General features: G+C 36.8%; 1 protein-coding gene and 1 long non-coding RNA gene across 3 annotated transcripts in view; one reads left to right on the forward strand and one right to left on the reverse strand.

The window, feature by feature from the left end:
- The window catches only part of LOC106085860 (uncharacterized), a 47003-nt gene that overhangs the window by 11337 nt on the left and 15779 nt on the right, over positions 1–19887 (reverse strand). Inside the window, exon 3 of one of the 2 annotated variants that reach the window (XR_001221037.2) lies at positions 12632–12973. The exons of the other annotated variant lie outside the window; for it this stretch is intronic. This is a non-coding gene — a long non-coding RNA (uncharacterized LOC106085860). Of the gene's footprint in view, positions 1–12631; positions 12974–19887 lie in introns of those variants that run through there. 2 annotated transcript variants of the gene reach the window in all.
- The window catches only part of LOC106085856 (facilitated trehalose transporter Tret1), a 44974-nt gene that overhangs the window by 4193 nt on the left and 20894 nt on the right, over positions 1–19887 (forward strand). The window contains exon 3 of the mRNA XM_013250305.2: positions 9915–10045. Coding sequence (XP_013105759.2) covers positions 9915–10045 — 131 coding nt within the window. The remainder of the gene's footprint in view (positions 1–9914; positions 10046–19887) is intronic.

Genomic DNA, 19887 nt, shown 5'->3' on the forward strand with positions numbered 1-19887 from the left:
GCTAAAACAGCAGTTTTTTTCTGCTAAAAATGGGAAAGCAGACATTACTGTTGTTTCATTAAACATAGGGCTGCTGTATTAGCAAACATTTCTTACTGCTATTTCAACTAACAAAATCTACTGTAAAAAATTTTATGATACTTTTTATTGTTTCCTGTTACCTGTTTTGATTACATTAGCTATTTTTTTTAGAAATTTTTTTGGAAGAGATGATTTTAATTTGTGGAGCATTACTGTAAAGAAGCTACCTGATCCATACATTGGTATACATTTCGAAATGTGGCTCAGCTAACTCGCATTTTTTGTTATTGCTCTTACAATGTGCGCATGACTGGCATGGCCTTTTGGCCTTTTTTCTACATTTAAAGAAAAAAGGATATGGAAAGTATACATTCAGTGGTGATTATAAACATCCACTGTGGCACACATTTACAAATGTGTTCTATTTTTTCTTCTTACATCCACTTTATAATTAAACAGTAGTCATTTTCAGCAAACAACAGACTTTTCAACAGCAAGCCTGCTACTCTGAAATTGCAGTACTACTGCTGTAATAGCAGAACAACTGCTACAATAGCAGCAAAATTAAATACTAATATTCAGCAGACAGTGTTTGCTATTTTCAGCGAACTTTTTTCTATGAGTGATGACATCAAAACATGACCTTATTTGACTTTACACCAAACGAAATTTCATTAGATTACCTCTTTTCTAACTCGAGCTACAGTTTTCCTAAGACAGTTCTATTCTTGGGTATTTTTCTACCCGTTAGGCGTTAATGGGTTAAGTCGGTTTACCCATATTCGCCGTTCAACAGAAATCCGAAATTACAGTTCGAACGAATGAGGCCATCCGCATGAAGTTTTTCATAGATACTTCTTATTGATGTAGGTCGTTGGCCTTTGCAAATGGGTCTTTTGGACCAGATTAATTTTAATTATAATGCTAAATAATTTTAAAATTAGACTTATTCAAAAAACAGGTGCAAGTTTTTAACATTTGTATACGATGAAGAGGGATAGAACCCTTAACAGCTATGTCCGTCCATCTGTCTGTCTGTCCGTTTCTCTGTATGTCTTTCTGTCCATGTTAATTTGTTTATGAATTGATTACAGGCATCTTTTCTGGCGACGATATTTTCTAGAGACGAAGCCTATTGAAATTGGAAAAAATTCATTCATTTTTCATTTTTGGATATAGCCCCCATGTATATGTGTCGCCCGATTTTCGCTTCTAGAGCATTTGCAAGCGCATTTACCTATCGATCTTATCAACATTTTGCCCAACTATTTCCTCTGTGACTGACTGACTGCCAAAGCCCAAGCCCAAACGACTAAAGCTAGAATAATGAAAGTTTTCCCGAATGTTGGTCTTGGGTCATAGGCACGGGATAAGACTGGAATTGGTTATATTCGTACGTTTAGGTACTAAAAAGTACGAAATGGTACGTATTTGACTAACGCAAACGGAAGGGGATAGAATTATGTTCTTGCGTTCAAATTGAAGAGCATCTCGAAAAAAAGGTTTGTTAAAGAAAATTTTGGAAAATCGTACCGGTAGTGGGAAAAATAGTACGTTTAGTACCGCAATTGGTACTATTTGGTACTTCCTTTGCAAATTAAACTAGAGTTCTGACTTTTGGAACTTGGGTACCCTACGGCGACCTTAATTAGGTTACTATAAGAGTTTTTTGAACTTTGTACAGTTAGGTACTTAAAAGGTACCAAAAAAAAGTACGAAATATGTAAACTTTGTACAGGGTGGATGGATAGAGCTAGAATTTCGAAATTTGGCTTAAAAGATATCTGATTCAAAAGTATGCAGGTGAAAAGAAAAAATAGTACTGGTAACGGGAGAAAAGGTACGTTCAGTACCGCAATTGGTAATTTCTTTACAGATGGAGCTAGAGGTCTGTAATTTGCCATGTAGGTACGACTAGGAAAAATATGATGGGTGACTAAATGATCTATTCAGAAATTCGTATATTTTGGTACCTAAATAAGTACCATTTGGTACTCTCTTTACAGATGAAGCTAGATGTCTGAAATTTGGCATGCAGGCACAACTGGGAAAATGTGATGGGTGACTATGATCTTTTTACAATTCGTAAATTTTGATACAAATATTGGTACCATTTGGTACTTTCTGTGCAGATGGAACTAAATTAAGGGATTAAATATCTGTCATATTAATGCCCAAAGCCTGAATAAAAAGCTCGACGAATTCAAGACGATTTTTGAGAACTCTGACATTGAAATAGTGTGTGTATGGGAGACGTGACAGAATCAATCAACACCTAATGCGTTTATTGATCTTTCAGGATATAGTGTGCACAGAGCTAATAGATTACGTCGTGGGGGCGGCACCGCTCTGTATGTGAGGAACTACCTGAATACTCAGTTATGTATAAAGTCTAACCCAGGTGGCCCAATTGAGTATGTTTTTGTTGAGGTGTCCGCTTTACTTCTGCAATAGGCTCCAAGAGAACGTGGGAGGTAATTCGAGACATAGGAATTGGGAAAGATACTAATAGATGTTCAACAAACTTGGAAATCAATGGTCTTAATGATGCCTTTGTTAATGTCCCACAGATCCCAGTTGATCCCAGTTTCTATGGCTTCAATGCCCTTGAGTGTGTCGCGAATGTTGAGTCTAACGCTGTCGGATCTGATGGCATTGATTCTAGACTTGTAAGGCTCTTGCTCCCCCTTATTATTCCTCATGTAACATATGTTTTCAATAGGATTTTGACCACGAGTTACTTTCCATTAACGTGGAAACATGCCTAGGTCATCCCACTGCCTCTTTTCTCTTTTCATTGTACAGTAACTACTTGGCGAATCAATTGTCTGATTGTGAGGTACATATGTACGCTGACGATGTACAAATATATATCGGCAGTCCGAGGGAGATTGCTGAAAACATACGTCTGCTTAATCATGATCTGTCAAGAGTCAGCACGTGGGCGAAAGCGAATGGCCTGTGTCTCAACCCTGTAAAGTCCAAGTGTGTGGTTATCAGAAACACGCTGTCTTGTTTTTCATGTGATGTCGGTATATTCATTAACTATAGTCATTAATTGGAAATCTTTCCTAATGCAAAGAACTTGGGCGTGGTTATTAAAAGCACTCTGACTTGGAGTAATCATATCGACTCTGTCGTTGGTCAGGGATATTCAAAATTGCTTGCTCTCTGGGCCACTCAGTCGGTTACACCGCTGCGGGTTAGAACTCTCTTGGCAAAGACTTATCTTGTTCCTGGCATTCTCTACGGCTGTGAGTTGTTTGCTAATTAGGACTCGGTAAGTAGGCGTAAGCTAAACACCTTTTTTAATAGCGTTACTCATTATGTATTTGGCTTGAGACGACGCGATTCCATCTCTGAATACTCTTTATTCCTGTATGGCGTCTCCTTACAGCACTTGTTGTACTTGAGATCGCTTACTTTCCTGCATAAACTGATCTACACGCAGGCACCACAATATCTGTATGGATCTGTATGTTGGTAAATTGAAGTCACCAAATGCAAATAAAAAATCAGAGGGTTTAGATAACTAAAAAACAGACACAGCAGACATATGAATATTATAAATAGCAGAATAAGAATTTGGTGGGGTGTAGGAGCACGTAACAAACTTGTTGCACAGATTTCTCACCTGCCTGAATGCGTAGGGAAGCTCATCATGATAAGATCTAACGAATCTTGTGAGCATGAACTCCTGGTGGAATCAGAAGACGAGGCTAACACAACAGTGGTAGAAGTTCTGAATCCTGACTATGGTCGCGTTTCTATAGATAAATTGTAAGGCCGCTTCGGGGGCACTAAATGTCCTCCTGATGGCTGGGGGATTTGGCATGGTTCTTATTCAGGAACCATGGGTGTGTGGAGGAATGGTTCGTGGATTTAAAATTCTGGGATTTAAGCTACTCAAGGATACGAGGAATGGGAGACACAGAGCCTGTATTCTTGCAAAGAGTAGTCCAAATGTTTTTCTTCTTCCGTCGCTAAGCACTGAAGATTTGGTAGTAGCCAGCCTTGAAACAAACAAGTACCATTACTGGTTGGCATCCCTATATATGGCACACGATTCAGAGATGCCGCCTTCAAACCTTAAGTCGCTGGTTGAAGCCGCTTCTGTGGGGAAGAAGAGCCTCTTTGTAGTGATGCTAATGCACTTCACCAGATATGGGGAAGTTCGGATGTCAACGAAAGAGGGTTAGCTGCTTATCGAATATATTATAAGTTGCAATCTGGCGATTTGTAATAAAGGGGATAAACCTACCTTTGTTACCAGGAACAGGCAGGTGGTACTAGATATTACTTTTGTATCGGAAGATATAAGTGAAAGAATATGCGACTGGGAAGTGTTGGATGACCACAGCTTCTCCGATCATCGTTATATTGGTTTCGGCCTTGGAGAAAATACTGCTGAAGTGGTCCCTCTGCTAAACTGAAGTAAGGCGGAACAGGCAGGAGGTACTAGATATTACCTTTGTATCGGAAGATATAAGTGAAAGAATATGCGACTGGGAAGTGTTGGATGACCACAGCTTCTCCGATCATCGTTATATTGGTTTCAGCCTTGGAGAAAATACTGCAGAAGTGGTCCCTCTGCTAAACTGAAGAAAGGCGGATTCGGAAAAATGTCAGCACAAATTCTTCACGTTTATCCCTTCTAGACCAGAAAAGGAAGTGGAAACTGTCGAGGATATAGGTCAAGCGGATCACGATGGCCCTGAATGACTCACTTGTTTCAGCATGTCCTAGTGCCAAGCCAAGGGGCAAACAGCGAACGCCATGGTGGACCCCAGGGCTGGTTGGTCTACGGAAGGACTGCAGAAAACTCTTCAACAAAGCAAAAGCCACAAGAGCACCACACAATTGCAACATCTATAAGGGTGAGCTTAGAAAAAATAAGGGCGACCTGAGAAAGGCTCAGAACAACGTGGCGCCAGAATAGGTTGTGACTGGTATGCATTCGTGGAAGACTATTAAGGAAATTGTGTCCGAGCCGAAAATCCTTTGGGCGATAAGAAGTTTCGACTCCTTTAAGTCGCCAGGCCCTGATGATGTATCACCGGTTGAATTACAAACTATGTCTGATAGACTGGTTCCTTGGCTTAGGGAGATATACTCTGCATGTATCAGAATGTCATATACACATGTGGGATGGAGGGACACGAAGGTCATTTTTATTCTGAAATCACGAAAACCCTACCATACGATGGCGAAAGATTTTCGTCCTATTAGTCTGTCATCCTTTATGCTGAAGACTCTTGAGAGGTTGATAGAAACATATCATGGGGCAAAGATCCGTGAAGATCGCCTGCCTCGGCTGCAGGATTTACATAGTAAAGGCAAGTCCATTGAAACAGCCCTTCACGAACTAGTCAGCTACATAGAGGGTTCTCACGCTGTCAAGGAATATACAATGGTAGCATTTCTTGACATTGTAGGTGTTTTTAATAATGCAAAACCGACGTCAATCATGAAGGAGTTGGAGTTCCTAGGCAACAACTCTACCGTAAGAAAGTTTATTAATAACTTACTTAGTAAAAGATGCATTACGGCAGGCTTGGGATCTGTGGATCTAACAAGAATGGTCAGCAGAGGAACACCTCAAGGAGGTGTACTGTCTCCTCTACTTTGGAATATAGCCATCAACAATATATTATTATCTACCTACTACCAGATCCAAGGGATGGCTTGTTTGTGCATTACAGGCATCTGATGCTACATCTATATATATATATATATATATATATATATATATATATATATATATATATATATATATATAGATGATTATGATTATATGTACATAGATTATATATATATATATAAAATTAACCAGTAAAGTTTAGAGTCATAAGAAAATCCTTCCAGCCAAAATTTTAAAGAATCGGTTAATAAATGAGCACTCTATTGCAATATTTCTCGAAATCGGACAAACATATATCTAATAATCTAATCTAGGCCGAAAACCAAGTCTGTACCAAACATTTGTGAGGTACTGTGCCATGAAAAACTTCTCTCCAAAGAGGTGGAACATTGTGGCACGCCGTTCGGACTCGGTTATAAAAAGAAGGTCCCTTATCATTGAGCTTAAACTTGAATCGGAATGCATTCATTGATATGTGAGAAGTTTGCCTCTGTTCCTTAGTGGAATGTTCATGGGCAAAATTTGAATTTGTAATTAAAATAAATACTTGGTGTTTCTCCCATAAATAAACCATTTTTTACTTCAGTCGATTAATTGCGGAAACAAAATTAAATGCATTGCATTGAAATATTTTGTCTTTTTATTAAAAACAAAAACCTAATTAAACAGAAAAAATATTGACTTAAATTTATCAATTAATTTATAAAAATATTTTTAACAAAGTGTTTGATTGGTTTGATTATTGTTGACATTGAAATTCTATTTGTCATTGAATCATGACATGTGACGCGTTAAGAGGCTAATGTTTAACAAATTTTTAATTGTACGAATTAAAATTGTTATTTAATAATATAGACGGTAGGTACGTGTTTCTACAAAATACAAGATGGTATTGTGTACTCTTTCACACACATGTAATGTAAATAGAACTGCAATTGGGTCAAATATACTACATTTATTGCCCCCCTCCCACACAATCATTTTTCATGTTGTGCATTCCTGATGCAATTAAAGAGAAGACAATTGTTAGCATGGCTATACGAAAATAAATTTGGCAAAAAAAACAAAATCTTGAAAGAGAAAAATATTTTTTATATTCATACAACTCAATAATTTTTAAATAAAATTAATTTAGAGTGTGAATTGGAAGAGTGCAAACCGGAACAATCGAGAATGTGAATTTATAAATGACGGATTATACACCCGTGAAAATAATACGTGAAAATGAAATACGTAGAAGAAATTAAATAAGGTATGTATTTATATACATGTTTCCCTATTGTATTGGATCTTGTCTCACGCCGAAACGACTACCTTAGCAGTTTGAGGACGTACAAGCAACTGTTGATTAGGAGTAAGGAAGACCATTTTAGGAGATGTGTACAGGACCACAGAGATGATCCGTGGGGCAAGGTAAACCGCGTGTGCCGGCGTGGTAGGCAACAGGGTTCTAGTCAGGGTGACCTGGGCGGCTAAGAATGGAGGACAATGTGTTGATTTCTTATAACGAGTGTGCTAGGGTGTTAATGGGAACGATCTTTCCTGATGCGGATGAGCATGAACAGGCTCCCAGTGTGGATATGATCGAGCTTCCTCCAAGTCCGGGTGTCAGGAGCCCCTGGAACTTCGGTTTTGGGTCATAATCGCGGGCATTCGTGTATTGGAATAATTAACAATCCATTTATAAATTAGGCATCTTCCCTCCTTCATGTAGATCATTACTCGAGATATTATATACAAAATGCAAAGTTAGGTATTCATAACGAATTTTTATCATTACGAAAATAATTTCTTTGTTGTACACTTTACAGAGATGACAACTACGATGAAAAATGTATGAGGCGTAAAGTAAATACCCAAGTAAACGACGTACAGTCCAATCCCTTTGCTAATATTCCATCCACCTACACTTATTGATATTTTTATGACTTTGGTTAGAAGCCTCATTGAGAACAGAAAAAATGCCAACATGGTTGAAAAAGTGGATGATTCGTCCATTTATATGTTCACACTCTCGATTTTTCGGTTTTGCACTCATTTCACACTATTAATTTATTTTATTTTAAAGTTATGGATTTTTTTTGCCACATTTATTTTCGTCTTACCACGCTAATAATTGTCTTCTCTTGAATTGCATCAGGGATGCATAAAATGAAAATATGATTGTGTGGGAGAGGAGCAAGAAATACAGTTGAACCTCGCTTATCCGGGCCTCTATTAACCGGTTACCGCAGTTAACCGGAATGCTGTGCTTTTAAATTTGGACCTCTATTGACCGTGCTTTTATATAAACCCAGCATTATCGGCGCATCAATAATGCTCCCTCTATTAACCGTGCCCCGCACACATGATTGTTTGATGTAAAGTTCTGGGATTCCCCTTTTATTTTTAGTTTAAGGTGAATATTAAATCACATTCATAGTCGCTAAATGAAAATTGACCGGTAAAGGTGCTTGTTCGAAAATGGCTCCAACAACAAAGGAGAAAAAAGAGCACATAACGTTCTTTCAATTCAGGAAAAATTAGAACTGGTTTGTTATCAGAAAAATACGGTGTTGGCAAACAAACTGTACGCGATTTAATAAAAAATAAGGAAACAATTTTAAAATTTGCCTCTAGAAGTGACTCTATAGATGATTTGGAAAAAAGACGTACACTAAAACAATCTGAAAATCCAAAAGTTGATTTCGCAACATACGAATGGTTTCGTCAAGAAAGGTTGAAGAGAAACCCAATTTCAGGTGAGTTGACTTAAATTAAACAATTTTATTGCCTGAGATAAAATTTGATTGTGAATTTGAAGTGAACTAATAACTGAAAATGCGAAATATTTCCATGAAAAACAAAACAAATTCGAAATGCAAGTACTCAACTGGTTGGCTAGAAAAATTCTAAAATTGACATGGAATTCGCAGGCTCATGTCGCCAGGCAAAAAAGAATGCGCTGATTATAAATCAGCCACTCTGTTTGTGGAAGACTTACGCGAATATATTGAAAGTGAAAATCTGTCGACTGAACAAATTTTTAACAACAAAGCCAATTTGGAAGTGTTTGCCTCAGACTTCGCTGGTCACTGGTAAAGAAATATCCATTGATGAGTACAAAGCATCCATGGAGTGAATAAAAGCTTTGCTTTGTGGTAATGCAGTTGGGACACAGATGCAAACTGATGGCAATAGGAAAAAGTGTCAATTCAAGAGCATTAAAAAATGTTCCCAACCTTCCTGTTATTTATAAATCAATAAAGAGGGCCTGGATTACACAAGAACTTTTCCTCAGGTGGTTCAACAACAAATTTGTGCCAGAAGTGAGAGAACATCTGCAAAACATTGGCTTCGATAGAAACTGCAAAGTGCTTTTGCTTCCAGACAATTGTTCAGCACTTGCTTAATTCAGCCTATGGATCAAGAGGTAGTTCGAAGCTTCAAATGGAATTACTGAAAATTAATCGTCCAAAAACTTTTGGCTGCAGACGGCAGACATCAGACATAATTTCGCCAAGTCTATGAATATTAAAAACATTTTGTGGACATCTATATCTTGGGACAAGGTAACATCACAAGTGTTACGCAATGTTTGGAACAACCTCCCAAGATGACGAAAATGCGAACTATGCCGCAGCTGTGCAATCAGACATTGTAATACTGTGGTATTCTATCTGATACCGACATAATACGTATAGCAAAGCAAACCGAAGATTAAGTGAAGTGCCAGACGAAGGAAACTCAAAGGACCCAGATATACCCACATTGGCTCAAGCAGTAGATAGATGCAGTGCAAACAAAAAATATACGACATTTCATATGTACTTTAAATAACTATATATAACATATACAAAAGTATATTTTGAAACATTTAAAACAATATAAATACATAATTAATGATATTAAAAAAAGCTCTATTAAGCTCGGTCCCGAGCGAGCCGGATAATCGAGGTTCAACTATATATCTTTGGCCCATTTGCACTTCTATTCACATTACATGTGTGTGAAAGAGTGCACAATACCATCTTTCTTTTTGTAGAAACAGATACATACCGTCTACGTTAATAAAAAACAATTTTGATTCGCGCTATTTAAAATATATAGAAAACATACAAACACAACTATCAAAGCAATCAATCGCTTTGTTTAAAATACTTTTATAAATCACTACCATGTTTAATTGGTTAAATTTAAGTCAATATTTTTAGTGTGTATTTACGACGACTAATCTATTAAACTAAAGTAAATTTTTTTCTGAAATTTGCAGTTTCTGTGGATACTAGTGTACTTTGCCAAGTCTGTGGAATACTTATATGCGGCTCGTGTTTGCGCAGGTTTAACAGGAGGAGGAATTTACATCGTTCTGCCCATATTCATCGGCGAAATCTCGGATTCATGGTTAGTATTTATTTTAACAGAGCTGCACAAGCGGAATAGAATGAACGGTAATTTGTGGGTAACACAAGCCATTGTCATGTTATGCAATGCTTGCCGCGTTCAATTTTAGTGCTATATGGTGCAAATCGCGATTAAGTATTTCTTATTATCTGTTATTGCATGTTATCGATAACTTTCCAGTACAACTTTGCACTGATATTTTATCTAGAAAATCTGACTTGCACTGGATATTAATCAGCTCTATTAATTGCAAGACAGAAAGAGTGGGAACCAAAATTGGAAATAAGTCACAACGTCTTATCTGTTGATCTGAGCTTTAATACAGGGTGTCAAAGTTTACCTTTCCGCTTCTCCAAATTTCTCAGTAATACTCTTGATTTACTGAGCCGATTTGCATTATTTCTCTGGAGAAAAAGCTAGACCAGATGTAAAAAACATGTATAATGTACCCACCATTGCATTGTCTTGGTTAATCCAGTATTTTCTAAATAACTCGGTCAAATTTTAAGCATTAATTTGACGCCGTCGTCTCAACACCAATATAGCCATTTTTTTCTTAAATTCCTTTAGTTTCACACTGACAAATAAGTTTTACTGTGACATTTTTATTTTGTTTTACCTTCAATTAAAGCTTGAAATGTTCCAAACAATTTAAGATATTGGGTTGCCCAAAAAGTAATTGCGGATTTTTCATTTAGTCGGCGTTGACAATTTTTTTCACAGCTTGTGACTCTGTAGTTGCATTCTTTCTTCTGTCAGTTATCAGCTGTTACTTTTAGCTTGCTTTAGAAAAAAAGTGTAAAAAAAGTATATTTGATTAAAGTTCATTCTAAGTTTTATTAAAAATGCATTTACTTTCTTTTAAAAAATTCGTAATTACTTTTTGGGCAACCCAATATGTCTAGCCATATCTTAGCCACAAATGAGGTTGTGACAGCCAAAATACTAAAAAGAAAATTTTCAAGTAGTGCTAATTTCACTGTTAAAAACTAAGCAAAACATCACACTTTCTAGAAGGTCAAGAAATCAAATTAGGAGATCGGTTTATGCCAGCTTTGTCAGGTTATGAACTATACTTGACGCAGTTATTCGAAGTCATACCAAAATACCATGTGCGTGCTTTCGAGAGACAGACGGATGGAGACGGCTAAATCGAATTTAAATGTCATGACGATCAAGAATGTGGAGGGTATGAAAAAGTGAAAAAATCACAGTAGAACTTTTTGCCTGTGTGAAACTTGAATACATGTTGGCCTCGCTCAACAAGGGGTTTTTTTTTTTTTGAAAAAAATCTATTGTTTTTGATTGTTTGTTTGTCAGCTTTTTATAAACCTTGTATAGTAGCATACACTTTTCCAATCCTCTTTTAAATTGTAATCACGTTTCAACGGAGGGATCGGCATTTAAAAAAACAAATCCAAGTTTTTGTATGTACTTATATCCTTTTGAAGATCAAGCATTTGGCTATCGTCTTCGGAGTCGCTGCTTCCAGAATTTTGGTTGATATAACTTTCTGATATTATTTCAATTAAATCTGATTCTTCCAACTCGGTTTCCTGCAGTATATCTTTTTAATATTCTGCCACCATATCATTAAAATCTTCACATGCGATTAAGTGAGCAACTTCTAAATTCTCAATCAATTCGTTTTCTACAGATTCGTTACCTTCAACTTGCTCAGACGGTCATATTTTATGCCAACATCCACTTAATGTTGATTTCTTCAGTTCCTTCAATGATTGTGTAGTGGCGCTTGTGTTTGTGTTCATGTTTTCCTTTTCCGGCAATCACTCAAACTCTTTGTATTGTAGTATTGGTGACTGTATTTTGGCAAAAGGCTCCCTAAATTATACCTGTGATTTCGCACATTGAATTTAAGCTGTGTTGTTTCGATGTTCTGCCTTTGAGTCTTTGTGCCTTAGGTAATGATGTTATCTCCTTTTCTCAGCGACATATTGAGTTTTGCATTAGTGTATGTTGGGCCATTTTTTTGTAAATTTTGGTGAGAGCTTGGGAAATTTAATGTCTTGGCGAGGGTAGAAAAGGGTCTGCTCAGGGGGCCATCTGTCCCATTTCTGGCAAGTTTTCAACAAGTGAAGAAGTTTCTTCAAACTCTCAAAAATTCGTGAAAATAAATTTTAAATTTTAATTATTTTGATCGTTTCCAATCAAATTAATTTTTATTGATAATCTCGATCAGTTTCTCGCATTTATTTTAAAAGTTATGATGAGTGATTGCTTCTATACCCGTTTATCGGAAGATGGAAAAATTTTAGTGTTTTTCGCTAATTTTGATTTTTTTTTTGTAAAAGGTCAGCGTATTATTCTTACGCATATAATTTTTTTAAAGTGGAATTTTGGAGGAATTCATAGGCCAAACTCCCATTGACCTTTTAATTATTTCCGGCCTTTCCAATCACTTATGGTGCATATATTAACAGGAGTTTTAACTTCTCCCTAGTAGATACAAGCAAAGGTAAAGTCATTGTTGTTTCTTTTCTCTTAACTCTAATTGAAAAACGAAAAGACCATTTAAAACAATACCCAATTCTAATGAGCGATTGTCTGTTTCCCTCAGATCTCATCTTCTCTTTGATCAAATTGATTGCTCTTCTGTGACGGACGAATACCCTGATCTATCGGGGGTGCCATTACTTCGCTTTTACGCAAAGCACATCAGTCTATCAGTTATCGTCGAGGTTTTAAATCGTTGTCACTCCCTGCGTTGTGTCTGTGGTTAAGCGAGTGGAGGGGAGTATTTGGGGACTGCAGTAGAGCCCTGGTCGCCCCAATGTGCTATGCAGCCCGATGAATTGTGGTTATCTGGCAATAATTACACCCAAAAGTGCCCTACTTCATAGTGCGATTTAATGTGTACAAATACTTTTTGTGACCCCTAAATTGTCACTACTGAAAAACAGAAGAAACCTAAAAGACGTGAAAAAAAGAAAATTGTTATCTTTCAAAAGCTAGTTTCTGCTTTGTATGCTTAAATCTCATGCAAATTATGCGTATGTGTCGTTCGATTTAAGCCTATCCCCTTTTCGTTAATTCGTTTTTGTGCTAATCATTAGTTTTTGAAAAGAAAAGAAATATTTTAAATGGACATATTTGGCTTTTCAAAAAGAAAGCAAAAGTTTAAAGAAAAAAAAAAAAACAAAAGTGTAACAAAATTACAAAAACAATAGATTTCAAAACATTAACCCAAAGACTACAACAACAATGCACATAACAGGGACGATATAAACAAACAAGTATATATATTTTACATAAAATAACACCAGTGTTGGCAAGTGCAAATTGGCTTGTCTGCCACTCGATCTAGCCATGTCCGTCCGTCCGTCCGTCTGTCTGTCTGGCTAACTTCCGAAGGAGTAAAGCTAGCCGCTTGAAATTTTGCACAAATTCTTCTTATTAGTGTAGGTCAGTTGGTATTGTAAATGGGCCATATCGGTCCATGTTTTGATATAGCTGCCATATAAACGGATCTGGGGACTTGACTTCTTGAGCCTCTAGAGTGCGCAATTCCTATCCGATTGGGATGAAATTTTGCACGACGTGTTTTGTTATGGTATCCAACAACTGTGCCAAGTATGGTTCAAATCGGTTCATAACCTGATATAGCTGCCATATAAACCGATCTTGGGTCTTGACTTCTTGAGGATCTAGAGTGCGCAATTCTTATCCGATTGAAATGAAATTTTGCACGACGTATTTTGATATGATATCCAACAAATGAGCCAAGTGTGGTTCAAATCGGTTTATAACCTAATATAGCTGTCATATAAACCGATCTTGGGTCTTGACTTCTTGAGCTTCAAGAGGGCGCAATTCTTATCCGATTGGAATGAAATTTTGCACGACGTGTTTCGCTATGACTTCCAACATCTGTGCCAAGTATGGTTCAAATCGGTTCATAACCTGATATAGCTGCCAAATAAACCGATCTTGGGTCTTGACTTCTTGAGCCTCTAGAGGGCGTAATTCTCATCCGATTGGAATGGAATTTTGCACGACGTATTTCGTTATTACTTCCAACAACTGTGCCAAGTATGGTTCAAATCGGTCCATAACCTGATATAGCTGCCATACTAACCGATCTGCGATCTTGACTTCTTGAGCCTCTAGAGGTCGCTATTATAATCCGATTTGCCTGAAATTTTGTACGACGGATCCTCTCATGACCATCAACATACGTGTTTATTATGGTCTGAATCGGTCTATAGCCTGATACAGCTCCCATATAAATCGATCTCTTTATTTTACTTCTTGAGCCCCCAAAGGACTCAATTCTTATGCGAATTGGCTGACATTTTACACAGGTCTCCAACATATAATTAAATTGTGGTCCGTGACGAACCATATCGTGATATCGCCCTAATAGCAGAGCATATATTTTCTTTAATCCTTTTTTTGCCTAAGAAGAGATACCGGGAAAAGTACTTGACAAATGCGATCCATGGTGGAGGGTATATAAGATTCGGCCCGGTCGAACTTAGCACGCTTTTACTTGTTGTTTATGTTGTTATTAAGAGAAATCGTATGAACTTCTGGTTAGTTTAACGATAACTTGACCAAATTATTTTTTTCGAATAAAAATTTTTACTATGATGAAATTAAAATATACAAATATTAACCAAAATCTGGTTTCTACTTGGGTCAATTTCAAAACTATATGACAAGAAATAATTTGTGATTTGTAGCATATGACAAACAATGGCATGAGGAAATTTTAACTCACTTGAAACTAATTGTTGGAATGAAATTTTTTCTCTAAATAAATCTTAACAAATATATATTAAAAAAAACATAAAATTACTTATTTTCTGCTATCAATTTATTTCTATATAGGCATTTAAATATACAATGCTTAATATGTATTTTGCCATACAATTCTCATTGGATCAAATGCTGCAATTTGTAGATACGCCGTAAAGGATTACCGTTGCCGCAATATTAAGAACTACTATAGATTCACTGCTTCTCACAGTATCAGTTTGATTTAGATTTTCAAAGTTCGACTTTTATTACTTGTAGAAAATCTTTTGGGGAAGCGTTCTATCAGTGCATTAAATATCACTTCCCACTTCTATTTTTAAAACAAAATGCAGTTAAATAAAATTGCTGCGAATACTTCGTATTGTAAGTTTTAATGCTTACCGTCAATGAACTGATGACTGAAAATCATTATACATTTTTTGAACTATTTATTTATATACGTCTATTCACTTCCGCGATCAAAACTGAAATAATTTTTTTGGAGTTGCAGCAGAATAATAATTGGCATATTAGGTCAATGTGTTCAATTTTTTTCCAAATATTTCAAAACTAACTTAATTTGTGTTTTTAAACTACTGTTTCCCTTTATTTTTCCCGATAAATAAATGTTACCACTGTTATAAAAATGTATATTATTCATTGAAAAATAAAAAGTTTTATTTACGTGGCAATATGCTGACGGCCGTATTAGCCATTTAAATATTAAATCTATTAAAATATTATGAAAATGGAAGAGGTGCAACTTTTTCATTTTTTAAGAACACAAATTCTTATCTGCAAAAAACTGCTAAACATTTCTTTAAACTAACATAGATTGTTTGAATTATTTTATAAAATATGTTGAAAGTGAGCACAAAGTTTTAAAGATCATTAAATTTTCTTTCTATTAACATATTATTTTTTAATCTGATCTCCATTTGCCCATGTTAAGTCCAAACAAAATATTTTGCAATAAAACCCGTAATAGGTACTTTATCCTTTTTTCGCTCCATATTATTAATTATCTTGAATAAAAAGCTGACTAGTAGTAAACGATTACACAAAACAAACACAGTGTTAATCTGAACTAATTTAATAGTGATAATTGGTGAAACTTAACGGAAATATTGGCAAAGGATCTTTAACAAGTAAAAAGGCATTAAGTTCGGCCGGGCCGAACTTTGGATACCCACCACCTCGGGTATATATGTAAACAGCCTTTCATCAAAATTCGGTGAAAAATTCATAAAATATGTTCCGATTTGGACCATATACTAATAAGTACAGTAGATATATCTAAAAATAAACCGATCTGAACCATATACGACACGGATGTCGAAAAGCCTAACATAAGTCACTGTGTCAAATTTCACTGAAATCAGATTATAAATGCGAATTTAATGGGGCCAAGACTTTAAATCGAGATATCGGTCTACATGGCAGCTTAATCCAAATCTGGACCGATTTGGGCCAAGTTGCATAAAAATGTCGAAGAGCCTAACTTAAAGCACTGTCCCAAATTTAAGCGAATTCGGACAATAAATGCCTCTTTTATGGGCCTAAGACCCTAAATCGGCGGATCGGTCTATATGGGGGCTATATCAAGATATAGTCCGATATAGCCCATCTTCGAACTTAACCTGCTTAAGGACAAAAGACTGTTTTTAAAGACTGTAGCGTGATTTCAACAGACAGACGGACGGACATGTCTAGATCGTCTTAGATTTTTACGCTGATCAAGAATATATATACTTTATAGGATCGGAAATGGATAGTTCGATGTGTTGCAAACGGAATGACAAAATGAATATACCCCCATTCTTCGGTGGTGGGTATAAAAATATATGGCATATTCTGCAATGCGATGCGATGGGATTATTGTATAAATGCTATAAAAATATATGTGAAAAATATCAAATGAGGTATTGAAAACAAATTAGGCATCAGTGTTAATATTTTATGTAAATTAATGTGTTAGTTTAGTTAAAGAATCATTCAACCCAAGCACATTTTAACAATATTTCAAGATGAAACTTGTGCTTCTTTTAAGTTGCACAAAACTAAATCTAAATCTAAATCTTCTCTGGGGTTGCTAAGCCCACCCCTAGAGGCCTTTCTACGATTATGGTGTTGGTCCTCACACTGTTAAAAGGCCCCCTCGATGTCAACGCCAATTTTATGCACAACCTCGTACAGGGCAGTCTCCAACGACCTTCACCCGACATAGGCATGCTGTTGGTGTTTGAGCAGTTCGCAGGATGTCCTACTCTTTATAATGGTATCGAAAATAAGTTCAATGGGTTTGGTTTCGCATAACTTGCCTTGTCGGGCTTGGGTATAAATACCATACTTGCCTCCCGCCAGATTTCGGGGTATATGCAAGTTCTAGGCAAGCTTTGAAAATAGTCGCCCTCTTTCTGAAGTACTTTACCTACTTTAATTGGCTATGACAGAATATTTGTTCCACTAGCCGAACGTAGAATAGCGTTCCAAGCGTCTTATCTTATATTATCTTATTCTGAAATCTCCCACCACTTTATCTTCCCATCGGGCTTTTGGTCCCGGTTTGCGTGTACCACCGTGTTTGCCTTCAAAAAACTTCTTTGCTGGAGCTTCTTCATCCATTCTGACAACATGACCTAGCCAGCACACGTGTAACTATGCTATCGTCGTCATACAGCTCGTGGTTCATACGACGCCTATATTCTCCATTAACGCAAACTGGTCCATATATTTTACGAAGAAACTTTCTCTCAAATACTCCAAGCACTGCCTCATCTGCTTCTTCTGTAGTAACGCCGGAATTATTCCAACATGTCCGTAGCCAAACATTTTCCCTGGGTGGTGCTACAGCACAACTAAAAACTTAAGAAAAATGACTCCATCAAAATTAACCACATTTGTGGTCTGATTTTCAAATTTCTAATAGTTTCTGCAAAATCCTTCAAAAGAATGCCTCATGTATGGTGCTATTTCTTATAGTGTGCTAGATATACGCCTTGCAATTTTTGTTTTATTTTTTTATTGTAACTATTGTATTTTGCGAAAATTTCAAGAAAATATATTTCAAGTGCATGTCCGATTTAATAATCGGACATGTGGACCTTTCACACCCCGAACAAATTTTGCAAAACCACGTTAACTCTAGACCCCAAATCCACTTGATTTGAGATAATCTAAAAACCCCGTTTACACTACGAGTAATTTGTATTTGTCAACAGGGGTGTTTTGACAGCATTTTTGTTGTGAAAGAAAGAAATTGTGTTGAGAAAAGTGCTGTCCATACTTACGGTTTCAATACAAACGTAGTGTTGAACTTGAATTTCAAAGAAGATTCATTGCAAATCTCCATAAATAGGAAGATTTGTTCACCCTAAAAATGTATGGAAAACCTCATTGCAAAAAACACGAGATTTCCGAAATCTCGTCGGAAATGTGAATTTGCTCCAAGTGTAAACATGGTTTAAATGTCAATGATCATTAACGAATGTGATCTGGTCATAAATGTGTTTTTTTCAATTGTTTTTGACTATATTAGGTAAAATTAAAAAAAAATTAAGTACCAACGAAAGAGCAATAATTTAATTTTTAAGAATTGCGATTTTTTTTTTTGCAAGTGATAAAACACATTTTAGCACAATTGGGTGAAAATGGGTCTTATTTGGTTTCAAGTCCATAAATAGATAGATCGATATATATGGCAACTATATTCAAATCCGACCTGCACCATATTCAGGCAGGATGTAAATAGTTTAGGTTAAGTTAGGTTGAAAAGAGGGTGCAGATATTAATCTGCCCCATGCCACTATAAACATACACCTACATAAGCCAGTAATCGGCGCTCTAAAACAAAAAAAGTAACCTCGAAAAAGAAAATTTTAATTTAGGAATTCCGTGCTACTTACGAAAACCTTAATTGTTTTCCATTACACTCCCCTAAGTTGGTTCATGTCTAGTATCGTGTCCCCGCTTAAGTACGGTGTCCGTTAGTCGCGAAAGCCGTGCAAAGTTATAGGAAATGCTCCAACGTCTCATCATCTTCCTCACATGGTATCACTTGTCGCATCGATTTTGCAAAAGTGAGCTCGTAGTCCTATGTGTCCCGATATGACACCAAAAGCTATACTGACTTGCTCCTTACCTACTTTCAGTAATAGCCTTGTCCTCTCACAATCCGGATCACCGCATTGGATTTTCGCCGTCCTATCGACTGTTTCGCCATTAAATCGGACTGCGTCGACCCGAAGGCTTCGGGTTAACAAAGTCTATCGACGGCAGTTCTTTGGCCTTCACTGTCAGATCATCTGCCCTTTCATTCCCTCTTACTCCGTTATGGCCCGGCAACCAAACGATGCTGATTGTAGTTCCAAGACTGTTCATGACCTTACCGTCCTGTTTGTCATTGCCCTTACGGCAATTTTACTGTACGAAAATCAGGAGACCGATTTGGACCATATTCAGCACTAAGAGTAATGGAGATATACATGGGTAATGGAGATATACAAAGACCCAATCGAGTCCGAAAAATTCTTGATTCTTATTAGCCATGTCTGTCTGTGCTTTCGTATAGCGAAAATCGGTTCAGATTTAGATAAAACCGTTTAAATTTATAAAATCAACGTTTCCTCCGTTAAACCATCCAGACAGCTTAAAAAAGCCCAATAACTTGCGAATGTTTACATTCGCTAAATCAGACAGGTTCTCCAAGAAGTGGAACTCCTTCTGACTGCCAGTGCGGAACACACACACACACAGAAGGTGTTCTATAGTCTCTTCTTCTTCGATGTCCCCACAGCTTCTGCAAAAGTCGTTACTGGAAACTTTCAGTCTGCCAGCATGTGTTCTGATTAGACAGTGACCTTTCATGACGAACACAATGACTGGGACGTCTGTGCTTGCTAGTAACAGCAAAGCAGTAGACCTCTTGAAGTCTAGATGAGGCCACATAGTTTTGGAATTCTCACAGCCCCGTCTTTGTGGCCATCTATCATTCAATGTCCTTAGGGCCTGCTTCTGGAGACTTAGCTTTCATGTCGCTAGAGGCATACCCATATATTCCAATTTCCCTGGAATGTTGTTCCCAG

The sequence above is a fragment of the Stomoxys calcitrans genome, chromosome 3 (genome assembly GCF_963082655.1).
Source record: "Stomoxys calcitrans chromosome 3, idStoCalc2.1, whole genome shotgun sequence".
In the NCBI taxonomy this organism is placed as follows: domain Eukaryota; kingdom Metazoa; phylum Arthropoda; class Insecta; order Diptera; family Muscidae; genus Stomoxys; species Stomoxys calcitrans.